Raw genomic sequence first — 13,983 nt, forward strand, 5'->3', positions numbered from 1 at the left:
AAAAAAAAAAAAAAAAAAAAGGCAAAAAAAAGAAAGGTCGTGCTGGGGTTCGAACCCAGGTCAATCGGATGTGATCAATTAGCCTCAAAACCGATGGTGATAACCACTACACTACACAACCAACTGTTGAGGAATGTGCATTGACTTAGGTTATATGTACCGACTACTCAAAGGGCATCACTTCAAGCTTGCAAGGTGTCACTGTGTTACTTGACCTTTGTGTTAGCAATTCAAGCTCCTGCTGTTCTATCTTCTGCTCCAGAGTCACATCAGGTGTGTACTGGTTGTTCGCAGTCGAAGACTTGATAACCCTTATGGCCGAGCTATATGCCCAGGCATGATCAAGGATCCGAACCAAAGGCTCCACCTCGTCGAAAAATAAATATCCGTTTATAATTTCATCCTTCCCCGGTCTATGTACAACCCGCTGATTTTTGAAAGACTCACGATGTGGGCTTGAGGAGAAGCCGGCCTAGATCAAAAATAGCACGATCCGGAAAAGCGCTCTTTACAATGTTCCTTCACCATGGGCCCATGGTCGCAGTTTCTTCATCCCGGTCTTTGATCCAGTTTCGAGTAAACAAAGCCCATCTATTCACATCTGTATTTTCGATGGTAGTGTTATGGGATATTCCCCTCGACTGAGTGATATATTACCCATACCTCTACAATTCGTCTCTCTTTCATCTTAGTTGTCTCTATATTAGCCACCCACCATTGACACCATGGCCCCCACTAGGCCTAGAGCTGGAGGAGCGAGGAGAGACCGCAGAAACCGCGAGAAGAGGAATCGTGCCGACCAGGGCCGAGTCGAGAGGAACCGTATCCAGAGAAACGCCGTCCAGAGGCACACTGGGAACGAGAGCAGACACTTTCCGAACCATAGTATTGAGAGGAATAACATGAACCCCGGTATCATTGGAAGAGGACACGCCAGGAAGCGCCACAATAGAAAGCAACATGCTGGACACTGCGCTGAGAACAACCGTGCCGGCAATCGCGCTGAGCATAACCACATTGAATTGACTCCTGATGTTGCAGAGCCCCGTGTTCATCAAAGCTACCATGCGAACGACCACCGTCAGACCGATCACACCAGGGAGACCCATGCTGAAGAACACGCCGCCGACGACCACGATCACAATGACTCCCCCAAAAAGAATCAGGCTGAAGGTCAATCTCCCATCAACCACGGCCCCAATAACCGCCTCGGAGGAATTCGCGCCGAAGAACAGTCCCCCTCCGTGTCGCCGCTGGCAATGATCTCAGAGACACATAACCGGGTACGGTCCAAGAAGGCTCTGATTGAGAACTTGAACCTCTTGATTGTGAAGAACAAGAAAACCACACCAAAGGCTACCGCCAGCAAGCCCACAAATCTCCAGAAGTGCAAACTCCCGACTGAATGGCCATCGCCAGAACCATTTGAGAAGGTATGTACTACAATATAGCATATACCCCTTGCATCGGCCCCTTACGCAGTAGATGGCCCCTGCTAACGTGCAGCTATCAAAGAACTGTCTCGAGAGGGCAACAATGCCCGCCGACTATGTGTTTGTTCCCAGGGGTAATGTCTATGTTACCCGGCACTGTCGATCTCAAACCAAGCAAGACCACCGGCTGGTCTACAAAGTTTACGTGAGGATAATTCCCCTTGCTCTGAACAGTTGTGCCTGCAGCAAGTGACTGACCTCCTCAGGACAACACAGGAAAGAAACCACTCGGAATCCGCGTTCCCGCCAATGTCTACACCGATGTCTTCCAATCTGCCGAGGAAACGGCAGAGTCTCGCGCCAATGCTGTCAAAGCTCGCGACGAAAAGGAACAGACACACTACAGAGAGGTCCTAAGCAAGCAATTTCCTCTAATGCCAACCGAGTTACTAAGCACCATTCTCGATCACGCCTTCCTCAAAGGCTCCGGTCGTGTTGGAAGGACCACGATCAAGTCCGAGATAGAGAAAGTCAACCTTGCGGTGGATGCTCATATACGACACGTACACACACCCTATGAGGCGCTTCTTCGCTCAGGTGTCGCCCGAGACGAGGCCCGCAAGGAGATATTGCCAACGGTTCGATCGATTCGAGCAGCCTGGGCAGGGCACGCCGAGAATAGGTAGACAAAACCAACACCCCTATCTCTGCGCAGAAAGGAATAAAAAGCACAGGCATTGGTCGTCCTATCTTGGTATTGCTTGCTCAGCCTCGTGGGCCGTGGCCGTCTCATACTACCTGGATACCAATGTCAGGGAGTGTATATGATTTGCCCCAGTGGTGCGTTGACTGACGAAAGGCATGCTGAAGGACACTGCTTGAGCTAACATGTTGTTAGACAACTTACGAGACCCTCAGTGATGGAATCTATCCACGCGCTGAACTTGAGTATGGTCATGTCAAGATGCGCGCATCCAAGATGATTCTGAGCATTGTTTGATTTGAGTTTATTCTACTCTCCAGCAATTGTCGCTTGCTTCCATCCTGAGGCTCACCAAGGCATTCTGGGTGCTACTATAGCTGTTTGAAGTTGATGTCGACATGAACAAATGTATGTATATTAGCGTGCATGGAGTATTTGTATTCATTATCTGGCCATGGCCGTTTCCTATTCCGAGTTGAGCCTATGAAAGTAAATCCTCGCTCTGAAGTAAATACTTATCCTAGACCAAGTGCAAAGTAGTCTGAAGTGCTGCAAGCAGTCATTAAAAGCAATAAACGAAAGTACTCACCTCCCTTAATCCAACTGCCCAACAACCCGAACAATCTTTCCAAGCCCAAGTTCCTCCCTCCACTGAGGATCAGAAATAGGGGCGTTATAGTACTCCTCCACCGACACCCCAGCATCAAGCCACTGCATCCGGATACATCCCTCAAAGTAAACCCAATTCTCATCCATCTCCAGAACCTCCCCCATCGCATCCCTCCGCGCCAGGTTATCCCGCAGAGCCACCAACGACGGATGGATAACATCCCTATACACCGTAAAAGGCGTCGGGCTCTCCGTGAATGCCGTGATAATGACGCGGCTGTTCTTGAAATGCACGAGTGCATGCGGGTTCGCGAACTCCTTGGTGATAAGGCGGGTCTGCACGATCTCGATCATGTTCTGGACGGCGGCTAGGATGTAGTTCTTCTGCTTTGGGAATCCCTCGCGCGGGACATCAACTAGGATCGAAATCATACTGGGGGTTTCGTTGGAGACGATCAGGCCGTGGCGGCGCATGAGCTGCGGGCGCGTGGGGACGTCTGTTGAGTTTGTGGGCTCGTCGGCGCCGATCATGGGGGTATCCTCGTCCTCTTGGGCTCGGGGGCGGAAGGAGAGCTCTGCAGTGAACATTTTGGCCTGGGTTGGGATTGTTGGCGTGGTGGTGGTGGGTTGGTTGGTTGGTTGTGAGGTTGATGGGAACGGTTTGGTATGCGACGAGTTGGTGAGGATTTAGATCTTCACATTGATGTTGCTATGATAATAAAATGAGACGAAGATGTATGGGCTATTTATGCCTTTGACTCCGGTCTCGATGTGCTCTTGTTGTAATCGAAGGGTATTGATGGATAAAGTGCTCGCACAAAGAGCCGGGAGAACGCTGTCTTTGAATGCCATACCGGCGACAAAGGCCTTTCTCATGACCACTATTGTCAGTCCATGATACTCCGCTCGAAGATGTCATTGTCATATCTCGTTGTGTCGACGAGGGCCTGGTGAGTGATCAAAGAGTCCAGCATCCGAGACAAGGATTTGGCTTTGTTGACCCTGCCTAGAAGTCTAACAGTTCTTTGAACATGGACTTGCTGCTCAAGAATGTGTGATTTCATCGCATTTGGGTCTTTCTTCTTGGAATGGTCTTGCCTCTCGGTAGCATTAAGCAGTCAGCAGTTTCGTAGGCTTGCTGATGATGGCTGTCTTTGGCAACCTGCCGGACAGGACATGTATCTCAGCGGAGCTTAACAACGAAAAACGCCATCGCACTTGGACTTGTGTATACCAGAAATGATGGCATCACGGATAGGTACTTGGCCACCCGATCCACCTTCAGCCTTGACGATGGGATGATTCGAATGTTCGTGTCAAGCATCTCCGGAGCAAATGCGCGGAGATGTCTCCGTCAACTCGGATATTGTACGGTTCCCATTTTTCTGCCGCATCATGGGACAAGGGCTCTAGCTGCAGAACTGCGTGTGATAGAGAGCAAGAAGTTAAACCGTGAGTAAGAGATAATGGTAGTAATAGTTGCAGTGTCATCAACAAAGCCCGAGCCCTTGTTGCAGATATACTTCCTAAAGGGGACATAGGGCTAGCCCTAGCAGCTGATCGGTCGGAGATTTTCCTCCAGCTCCGCGGACAAGCTCCGACGACAAGCAGCGACAACCATCGCCTACAACCCGTCGCAATGGACATTTCCGATCTCATCGAGCCTCCGCAGAAGCGCCTCAAGACCGAGGATGTCGCGGATAAGGACGAGGTCGTTCCTCCCGTCGGCGGAGCTCCGCAGCAATCCGACGCCGAAATCGACGAACAGTTATCGAAGGAGATTGAGGTTGGAATCACCGAGTTTGTTAGTGCGGATAACGAGGGTTTCGCGGGTATCCTGAAGAAGCGGTATGTTGATGTGTTACAAGAGGGGCAAGCGGCGCGCTGATTGTGCTTTCAGATACACAGATTTCCTTGTCAACGAGATCCTGCCGTCCGGGAAAGTTCTGCATTTGACGAATACCAAGGCGCCTAACGCGAACGAAGAAGGGACGAAACCCGCGCCTGTTGAAGAAAAGCCAGTAGAGGAGAAGCCTAAAGAGCCAGAGACTCCTGCGGAGGAGACGCCTGCTCCTGCCGAGTTCAACTTGACGGAGGAGGATGCGGCACTTTTGGACTCGCTCTTCGGCTCCCAGCACTCGCAGAAGATCGTGGCATTACACAAGAAGGCACTGGCAAACCCGAAGACTAAACCTAGCGACCTAGGCAGACTAAACACCGTTGTTGTTACGGACCGCGACGAGCGCGTCAAGATGCACCAGGCAATCCGCCGGATCTTCAACTCGCAGATCGAATCATCTACAGACAGCGAAGGAATGATGGTCATTTCGGTCGCTGCGAACCGCAACAAGAGGAGTAACCAGCAGGGTGGACGCAGCGGAAACAACGGAGGCGGACGTGACAAGAACCGTGTCAATTGGGATGAACTGGGAGGACCGTACCTGCACTTCACGATCTACAAGGAAAACAAGGACACCATGGAGGTTATCTCTTTCATCGCGCGCCAGCTGAAGATGAACCCGAAGAGCTTCCAGTTCGCAGGAACCAAGGATCGCCGCGGAGTGACCGCGCAGAGGGCATGCGCCTACCGCCTGCAAGCCGATCGCTTGGCGAGGCTCAACCGAACGCTCCGCAATGCCGTGGTCGGCGACTTTGAGTACCAGCCTCACGGCCTTGAGCTCGGCGATCTCTTTGGAAACGAGTTCGTCGTGACTCTTCGCGAGTGCGAGATTCCCGGAATCAACCTTCAGGACCGCGCAGCCGCCGTAACGAAGGCAAAGGAGCTCGTCAGCTCGTCCCTCAAGAACACCTACCAACGAGGCTACTTCAACTACTACGGCCTGCAACGCTTCGGCTCCTTCACAACCCGCACCGATACAGTCGGCGTCAAGATCCTCCAGGACGACTTCAAAGGCGCCTGCGACTCCATCCTAGACTACAGCCCACATATCCTCGCCGCCGCCCAAGCAGACGAGAAGCTCGCCGAAGGCGAAACACCCACAGTAACGAACATCAGCTCTGAAGACAAAGCGCGCGCTCTCGCAATCCACATCTTCCAAACAACCGGCCGCGTCACCGACGCCCTCGAAAAGATGCCCCGCAAATTCTCCGCGGAATCAAACATCATCCGTCACATCGGCCGCTCCAAGAACGACTACCTTGGCGCCCTGCAAACCATCCCCCGCAACCTGCGCCTCATGTACGTCCACGCGTACCAATCCCTCGTCTGGAACCTCGCCGTCGGTGAGCGCTGGCGCCTCTACGGCGACCGCGTCGTAGAAGGCGACCTCGTCCTAATCCACGAACACCGCGACAAGGATGGCTCGTCCTCCTCCGCAACCCCCGCAGCGGCCCCCGAAACCGCGACCGTCGACGCAGACGGCGAAATTATCATCGCCCCACAAGCGCACGACTCCGCCTTTAGCGCCGAAGACACCTTCACACGCGCGCGGGCCCTCACAGCCGAAGAAGCCAATAGCGGCGCATTCAGCATCTTCGATATCGTTCTGCCTCTGCCTGGCTTCGACGTCCTCTACCCACCTAACAAGATGACGGACTTCTACAAGGAGTTCATGGGTAGCCCACGTGGCGGCGGCCTCGACCCCTTCAACATGCGCCGGAAGTGGAAGGACGCGAGCCTGAGCGGGAGTTACCGGAAGGTGCTTAGTCGGATGGGGGCGGATTACTCCGTTGATGTAAGGCTCTACGAGAGGGACGATGAGCAGTTTGTTCGCACGGATCTGGAGAATCTTACCTCCAAGACGAGGGATGGGGGTGATGTGGCGATGCAGGAGGCTAGCGGAGAGGCCGAGGGCGATAAGGTCGCTGTTGTGCTGAAGTTCCAGCTTGGGTCCAGCCAGTATGCGACTATGGCGTTGAGGGAGTTGATGAGGGGGAGGGTTAAGGCTTACAAGCCTGATTTTGGTGGTGGTCGGTAGAGCTCTACCTGATATACCCAGCTGGAGCTATTGTCTGCATATATAACCTTGGAATCTACAGGTACCCTATAATGAATCGAAAAGAGCATGCATTGGACTTTCAAACGCAACTGGATATAGAGCGAAATGGAATATAGACATGACATAAATAGGCACTAAATGATCTCGTGAAACCCTTGAAATAAACATCATGATTAGAATGTTGACAATGTATGCTAAGAGAGAAATCAGGTGGAAAACTAACTCCCCCGATTTGTAGCCTGCCGCGGCTCGTGCTCGTCGCCCCCGAAACTTGAGACTGATGACATGTCATCGTCATCGGCCCTGACTTCCCTCGCCCTCATCATTGCCTCGCGGTCGTTGATCTCTGAGACGTCGGACATCGCGTCGTCGTTGTCAGTGTCATGAGGATGGTCGAATGGTGAACGAGGCCGTGCAGCGGGATCCCTGTCCCTGGCGCGCTCTTCGGATGTCCGCCAGTCGAGGTCTCGGTCTGTTACTGCGATTCCAACGGCTGCCCCGGCTCCGGCCTCTGCTGCAGCGCCGGCGATCGGAGCTGCTGATGATGTGCCGTCTGCTCCTGCGCCTGTCCCAGGGTGATGTGGATAGGGTGGAGGGGGAGGGAGATTATCGGCTGCGTTAGGGACCGGACGGCGGGAGATTGGTCCCGGAGGAGGCGGAACGGGTGCTATCTGTGGTTGGGCGGAGAGGAAGGCGGATGATGAGGTGTCTAGGTCGCGGGTTGCGATGACGGGCGGGGAGGACCGTTGGCGCTTGAGACGGCGACGACGGAGAAGGAAGAAGAGGATTGCTGCGAGGATGGCGGCGCCGACGACGGCTACAGGAACTGCGATAGCGACTTTGGTGTTTGTGCTCATGCCGCCGCCTCCTTCACTGTCGTTGCTGCTGCTGGTGGAGTTGGCATTTTGGCTCTCGGCGGAGGATGAGGACGTGGTAGTTGGGGTTGTCTCTGAGGTGAAGCTTGTAGTTGTAGATAATGATGAAGTGTATGTTACTGTCTCAGCCGTTGATGGGTTGCTTAACGCCGTGGCTGATGTCACCGCAGTGGCCGTTTCTTGTATCCATTCTGAAATGGATTCGGCTGGGTTGTACTGCGCATTGGCATCTGCTTGAGTGTTCTCGCCGGCTGATTGGCCATTGCCTGAGGTGTCCCAGCCGTTGTTCGCATTGTCGTTATTCATTATGGAGTGGGACTCGTATATGGTGATAAGTGTCTGTCCCGGCGGTTAGCACTCTATGCTCTATACAGATGATGGGAGGGAACACTTACTTTTCCCACCCCAACTCAGTAGATGTAAGATTCCTTGAGTTTCTCAGTTTCGTCTCCGCTCTTTCATGCAGATGGAGAACCCAATAATAGAAATCGGTCAGCAAGCGTTCTCGTATCCGGCTTATTGACAGCGTCTCGTACAAGGCGCCAAGTCACCGACAGCGAAGGATCAAAAGAAAAAGGAAGGAAGGAGAGAAAGAGGAAAAGAAAAAGAAGAGAGGAAGAATCAGAGAAGAGACGAATGGCAGCGTTGAAGAGAAAAAGAGGAGAGAGAGCTGACATGGCGCAGCGGCTCCAACGCGTACGGTATAGCCCTAGCAAGTTAGTATAAAGATGCTAATTCCTACAAGCAGATTATAGTGGGCACGGCTGAACTCGACCACGACCGACTCATGAAAGTGGCATATCGACCAGATGAGCATGAGGGGCCGTTGTACAAAACCAGGACGGCGGTCAGACGGCTCATTCTCCTCTTTCTTTGACCTTTCTCGCCCTGATCCCTGTCCGTCAACGGCAGTGTAGGCGCCCGCAGGGGCATGAAACGATCTAAGCAAGACGTGTCGCCCTCACGAAAAAACCCGCTTTGTTTCAAGAGGCTGGCGAGGCTGTGCCGACTGTTGATCGACCCGCAGGCTTAGCTCTTGAAGGCGCATTGTCCGTTCGCGACTGGATTAGTGTGCAATTTGGGCTATTGTGGATGGTCGGCTGGCGCTCCAACGGGCTCACAGCCCTGCTCTTGCGCGGCCGTCAGTCGTCAGATCATCGTGGGTTGGGGGCCATTCCTGAAGCGCATCCACAGGATCCTGGGTCAGAAATCAATCATGATCTCTCTGTATTTCTGGCCTGCTTGAGAACAATGAATAATGACTCAAGAGATCTGAGTCGGTTGTGCTGGAAAAGAGTTGACTGCGGCCGTTTCATTGTCTGAGCAACAAAGAGCCTCACCTGCCCAAGCGTTGGCGAGAAGCCTCAGGCAGTCAGGCCGAAATATGACAAGGGCCAACTTCCGGAAAGAGTATAGCGTGCTGGATGTATAACTTAGAGTGTTAAGCATGACAGTGGCACCAAAACCAGCAGATCTGAAATTAGAATGGCCCGACTCTAAATTGTCCTGATTCGCATGATGGTTTCATTCATTCGCTTGCAACTTTCCGCCCAGCTGTCATGCCCAACCGGAGCTGTGGACTGTCTCGTGAGCAGGGAAGACCTCGGCGCGGTGAGTGCGCACTCCGAGTCCAGGACTGAAGCTCTGGAAATGTCCCATATGAAGAGAAGTGCCGGAGGTGCCGGCATCTATTTTCAGATCCCGTCTTCGTTATATCAATCTTTGATATCAATCATCGATGATTCCAAGGTTCAACGGGGAGGTGGACGCGCGGCGTGACTGGCTGAAGCGTGTTGACAGTCGAAGCTAAACCGCTTTCGGATGGCTCAGCCTGCGGGGAAATGATGACATTCGTCAGCCCAACGCTCCTCAGCGACTGCACCGTCATTATTGTTAGCCTTGATATCTGCGAAACCACGCCCGATTTTCGCTATGAGTGGTTTCAAGGGTATTATGAAGGATGGGTGGCACCCGAAAGGCCGAGAAGGGAAAAAAGAGGGCTGGCGTAACGACTTCAAGGGCGTTAACCAAGTGGTGAGTTCTTCGGCTTGCTGCCCACGACCTGGAATCTGACGCTTCATAGGCAGGATGGATGGGCAAAGGAAAAGACCCAAAGGATGAAGAGAGAGAAAACCACGTCTCCCGACCGCTCTCGTCGCTCAAGGACCCCTCCTCCTTCGGCCCTCCGCCCAAACACATCAAGTATCACGGAGCCGCGGCGCTCCCCAACGAAACCACTCCGGATCGCAGTGGATGGGGTGCGCCGTTGAGCCAGACACAAATCAATAACTCGTACGCCCAGAAACAACAAGAAGAGGAGGAGCAAAGGAGAAAGGAGGAAGAAGCTGCGAAACGGCCTCCAGTGCCCTACCGTGCGAACCGGACAGGAATTGATCCGACCACGCTCCCACCACCCCCAGTACGGCGAGTTGGCTCAGTAGCAGAATCAGCACCGACTTCCGCAAGCCCTCGGCCGAGGCCGAGTATTCCGCCCCGGGTACCACCTCGAAGCAGCACATCCACACCGGCCTCGCACACCCCCCCCCCTCCTGCGTACACTCCCAGTCCGCCAGCTACGGAGCAGCCCCAGGCCGCAGATGGCTATCTGAACCAAGCTGCTACATCGCGCCTTGCACAGGCAGGGGTATCGGTTCCGGAGTTCGGCATTGATAGCAGGCCTTCGAACTCGACCTCGCCGGCACCGGGCTACAACCAGGCTCCAATGAGCGAGCTCCAGAGCCGATTCTCCCAGACGAGAACAAACTCGGGGTCTTCACCATCGCCTGCACTCCCCCCAGCCCAGCAAACCCAGTCACCGGTCAATTCCACCTCTAATGTTTCCAATGCCAAGTCCGCGTTTAGCGATTTCCGGTCCAGACATAGTGATCAGATCGAATCCGGAAAGGCGAAACTCAATGGGCTCAACCAGAAGTATGGAATCACGGAACGGATCAATAACACCCTAAACAGCAAGTTAGACAACGGGGGACAAGCTCCTCCCGTTCCCCCGCATCCAAACTGGAGTCATTCGACCACCAATTCTAGCTCGGATACTGCATCTCTAGCTCAGAGAAAGGCGCCTCCACCACCTCCGCCCCAGAAGAAGGCCCAGCTACGGTCGACGCCTGTCAATGCGGGATCACCAGCGCCGCCTCCACTCCCGCTCGGTACTAAACCCCGCTGACACCTGTGACGGGCTCTAATTCAACTTCTATACCTTCATATTGTAGATCAAACTTGTTGTGACTGGCGTTTTCAGCGTTTTGGATTATATACTCTCAACCACTTGTTCAACGCAATGCATTCTGTAAGGGGGTATCACGTGAAGGCAGCTCTGGCCCGTGAGTGGACGGAGCATTCATCCTCGGTTCAGTTGTTCCCCCATACTTTCCAGCAATACATCGGAGTTACGGAGCACAACAGTGAAGGCTGATCCTTAAAAATTGGGTCTTGGACAAGATCATGCAGCTTGACGCAGGCTGGAGCCACCTAAAGTCTAACGGCGAACGCCCCCCACGCAGGACGCGGAGATCAGTTGCGCCGCCGCGGTCCCGTTGGTGTTCCGTTGGTTTGGCGTCAAAGCGGAAGCTTCTCGCGTGAGGGTCATCAATACGTCAGCGTAGCTAGAGCTCTGCTAGCTAGCCCAAGTACTCCGTACCTCCTTCCGTAGATTGGAGGCGATGTCGCAGATTATCCTATCCGAGCGCAAGCGAACCGACTCGACCACCGAGCCCAAGATTTTGGCCATTCCGAAGGGACAAGGTTCACAGGCAGCGACGGTTCTGTGATTTGCAGTTGTTGGGGCTGGGCGGCCGAGGTCTGGATGGTTTGTTGGGAAAATGCAGTCGCGGCTCCACACGAAAATCGCAGCGAGTTACAGTATCAGCATTATTTCATCGCTTCTTGGTTCTCGTCTTTAAATTGATATTCTTGTCTCCAGTCGCCCGGCCAGGACGAGGTTACATTGGAGTCTTCTATTATTTCGCTTGGGCGTTCCTGATCACTTTGCCCGCGCCTTTTCGTCCCTGTCGCTTCAAGCTGCTTTTCGCCCTTCGCGAAGGTCTTTTTTTTTTTTTTTTTTTTTTTTTTTTTTTTTTTTTTTTTTTTTTTTTTTTTCCGTTTCAGACGAATTTTTTCTACTGACGCGGTCAATTGCATCAATTCGCAATGTACGATCTCGCCCTGGACACAGGGTCGGGCCCTGCAGCCGTGCGATTTGGCCTGCCTCCATCTTCGCTGCTCAAATTCCCACCGGACGAGCTCCCGGCCACCGTTCCTGCTCCCCAGCTTGACGAGCCGACATGGTACCAACCATTCAATATCCCCACCGGTCTCTATAACCAGCTGCTCGATGTTCGCGTGCCGATCACTATCGCTAGCGTCTACGCTGTTGCCGTCGTCATTATCAACCGCATCAACAAGAGCCGAGGCTACAAACCCTACGCTTTTAGCCAAACCAGGGCCTTCAAGACCTTCGTCATCCTGCACAATGTCTTTCTGGCCGTCTACTCCGCGTGGACTTTCGCCGGTATGGTCCGCGCATTCCGCAACACCTGGCCCTCCTGGGAGGAGAACGGTCTCGTCGGTGTTGTCGATGCGCTGTGCAAGTGCAACGGGCCTCGGGGCTACGGAAACGCTGCTATCTACGACACTACAGTGAACCAATGGTCGATCCAGAACCCTGAATACAGATTGGCCGAGGGTAGTGTACCAGACCCGTCAGATGTCGGCCGTTTGTGGAACCAGGGTCTGGCCTTCCTGGGCTGGATCTTCTATCTCTCCAAGTTCTACGAGGTTCTCGACACCGCGATCATTCTTGCCAAGGGCAAGAAGAGCTCGACTTTGCAGACCTACCACCACGCGGGTGCCATGATGTGTATGTGGGCTGGTATTCGCTATGTCGCCCCTCCGATCTGGATTTTCACTCTGGTCAACTCTGCGATCCACGCGATGATGGTAATGAACACTAAACTACGATCTTGAGAACGATTAGCTAACTAAATCAGTACACCTACTACACTCTGACGGCTCTCCGCATCCGCGTTCCAGGCATTATCAAGCGCTCTTTGACTACCATGCAAATCACCCAGTTCGTTATCGGATCGACAATGGCCGCTTCGTACCTGTTTGTCTACTACACTCTTCCGCCAACCCGCTTCATCCCTACAACGTCTGCCGTTGCGGAAGCCGCCGCCGCCACCGGTCTGTCCTGGATTAAGCAAGTTGCTCTCCGCGCAGCCGGTGCTGAAGGTATCGCCGAAAATGTGGGACACGCTGAAATCAACCCTGGCGCTCCTCGTGAGGTCGTACAGGCCGGGCCTATGGTTACCTGCATGGACACCTCCGGACAGGGATTCGCGATCTACCTCAATGTTGCCTACCTTTTGCCTCTGACCTACCTCTTCGCCCGCTTCTTCGTCCGCTCTTACCTGTACCGCAAGGAACCCGGTCCTCAGGCCACCCACATTCACGCTGCCGAGAAAGCTGGCTTGGATGCGCTGAAGGGAGTGCGACGTGAGATCCAGAAGGCCGCGGAGATGAGCGGAGAGACCAGCGAGACAACCGAGGACGAGGCCGCCACCAAGTCTCGCGCTAACCGACACCAAGTACAGGAGACCGCCGAGAACTCCCCCATTCGAACCCGCTCGAGCGCTGCCAAGAAGGCTCGCGCAGCTGAGAGTCAAGCCGAGTCCGAACAGGGATTCTCTACCGTCCCCGCCGGAAAGGGCGCCAAGCGAGCCAGCAAAGAGGAGACACAAACTGCCGGTGGTTCCGCTGAGGTCAAGACCTCGAACCCTTTTGGAGTTTTGGGCAACTCTAACGGCGGATTGAACTAAGCTTGGCTCGTTCAGCAGTCAGTCAGAAGTTTTGAGCACTACGAGTAATGACCTGGTCTTCCTGCGAGCTCGAATTGGCTTATCTTTATCCACCTCTATCCATACTCATATGGCCCAATTTTAACGGCAGCCATCCCAACCTACCCCTCAAGAAGTCTACGAGCTCAAGGAGTATGTTTGGAAACCCTCCAGGGACGAGTTGGGTCCTTGCCGGCCCGTCGCGCGATCGCGCGTGGGGCCTATGGCAGCATGATTTAACGTTTACGTGTCTTCATGCCTTTTCAATTTTGTACAAAAGCGTATCACTTTTTTTGCCGTTGTTTCTGTTCTGTATATATTTACCTGGTGTTTTGACGGAGTCTCTTCCGACTGGGCGGTCTTCCAACCGATAAAAGGATGTATCTTATCAATAGAAGGGTTGGGAATCAAAGGGCGATTTCTCATGAGTTTTATGTCTCTTGTATATCAGAGAATCGTTTCGTAGTGCTACATTGTTGCGTGGGAGACGCATCATGTGACGTTCCGCGCTCTCTTCCCAGTCTCGCGAGGCGACTCCAAACCCCTCAT

At 53.4% G+C, this 13,983-nt stretch overlaps 6 protein-coding genes and 1 non-coding gene across 7 annotated transcripts; 4 read left to right on the forward strand and 3 right to left on the reverse strand.

Annotated features, from left to right (window-relative positions):
* Window positions 1-34: 34 nt before the first annotated feature.
* BDW74DRAFT_t216 lies at window positions 35-121 on the reverse strand. The gene has a single exon. It is a non-coding gene; the product is annotated as a tRNA-Gln (tRNA).
* Window positions 122-725: 604 nt separating this feature from the next.
* BDW74DRAFT_184309 (DUF2293 domain-containing protein) lies at window positions 726-2,433 on the forward strand (the record flags this gene model as incomplete). The annotated part of the gene is made up of 4 exons (XM_073730784.1): window positions 726-1,433; window positions 1,516-1,638; window positions 1,700-2,071; window positions 2,332-2,433. 4 exons carry the CDS (start codon window positions 726-728, stop codon window positions 2,431-2,433), a joined length of 1,305 nt encoding a protein of 434 aa, XP_073577567.1.
* A 297-nt stretch (window positions 2,434-2,730) lies between these two features.
* Window positions 2,731-3,333, reverse strand: BDW74DRAFT_184310 (uncharacterized protein; the record flags this gene model as incomplete). Its single annotated transcript, XM_073730785.1, has 1 exon — window positions 2,731-3,333. The coding sequence occupies one exon, from the start codon at window positions 3,331-3,333 to the stop codon at window positions 2,731-2,733; it is 603 nt and encodes a 200-aa protein (XP_073577568.1).
* A 1,045-nt stretch (window positions 3,334-4,378) lies between these two features.
* Window positions 4,379-6,803, forward strand: BDW74DRAFT_126398 (pseudouridine synthase PUS7). Its single transcript, XM_073722181.1, has 2 exons — window positions 4,379-4,593; window positions 4,646-6,803. Exons 1-2 carry the CDS (start codon window positions 4,385-4,387, stop codon window positions 6,681-6,683), a joined length of 2,247 nt encoding a protein of 748 aa, XP_073577569.1. The 5' UTR covers window positions 4,379-4,384; the 3' UTR covers window positions 6,684-6,803.
* BDW74DRAFT_126399 (uncharacterized protein) lies at window positions 6,804-7,960 on the reverse strand. The gene has a single exon (XM_073722182.1). The coding sequence runs from the start codon at window positions 7,883-7,885 to the stop codon at window positions 6,923-6,925; it is 963 nt and encodes a 320-aa protein (XP_073577570.1). The 5' UTR covers window positions 7,886-7,960; the 3' UTR covers window positions 6,804-6,922.
* A 1,310-nt stretch (window positions 7,961-9,270) lies between these two features.
* On the forward strand, window positions 9,271-11,115 carry BDW74DRAFT_126402 (uncharacterized protein). The gene is made up of 2 exons (XM_073722183.1): window positions 9,271-9,613; window positions 9,663-11,115. The coding sequence occupies exons 1-2, from the start codon at window positions 9,512-9,514 to the stop codon at window positions 10,761-10,763; spliced, it is 1,203 nt and encodes a 400-aa protein (XP_073577571.1). The 5' UTR covers window positions 9,271-9,511; the 3' UTR covers window positions 10,764-11,115.
* A 571-nt stretch (window positions 11,116-11,686) lies between these two features.
* Window positions 11,687-13,976, forward strand: BDW74DRAFT_164367 (elongation of very long chain fatty acids protein). Its single transcript, XM_073726246.1, has 2 exons — window positions 11,687-12,535; window positions 12,586-13,976. Exons 1-2 carry the CDS (start codon window positions 11,747-11,749, stop codon window positions 13,414-13,416), a joined length of 1,620 nt encoding a protein of 539 aa, XP_073577572.1. The 5' UTR covers window positions 11,687-11,746; the 3' UTR covers window positions 13,417-13,976.
* Window positions 13,977-13,983: the final 7 nt, after the last annotated feature.

This window comes from Aspergillus multicolor, assembly GCF_047715735.1.
Source record: "Aspergillus multicolor strain CBS 133.54 unplaced genomic scaffold BDW74scaffold_61, whole genome shotgun sequence".
Taxonomy (NCBI): domain Eukaryota; kingdom Fungi; phylum Ascomycota; class Eurotiomycetes; order Eurotiales; family Aspergillaceae; genus Aspergillus; species Aspergillus multicolor.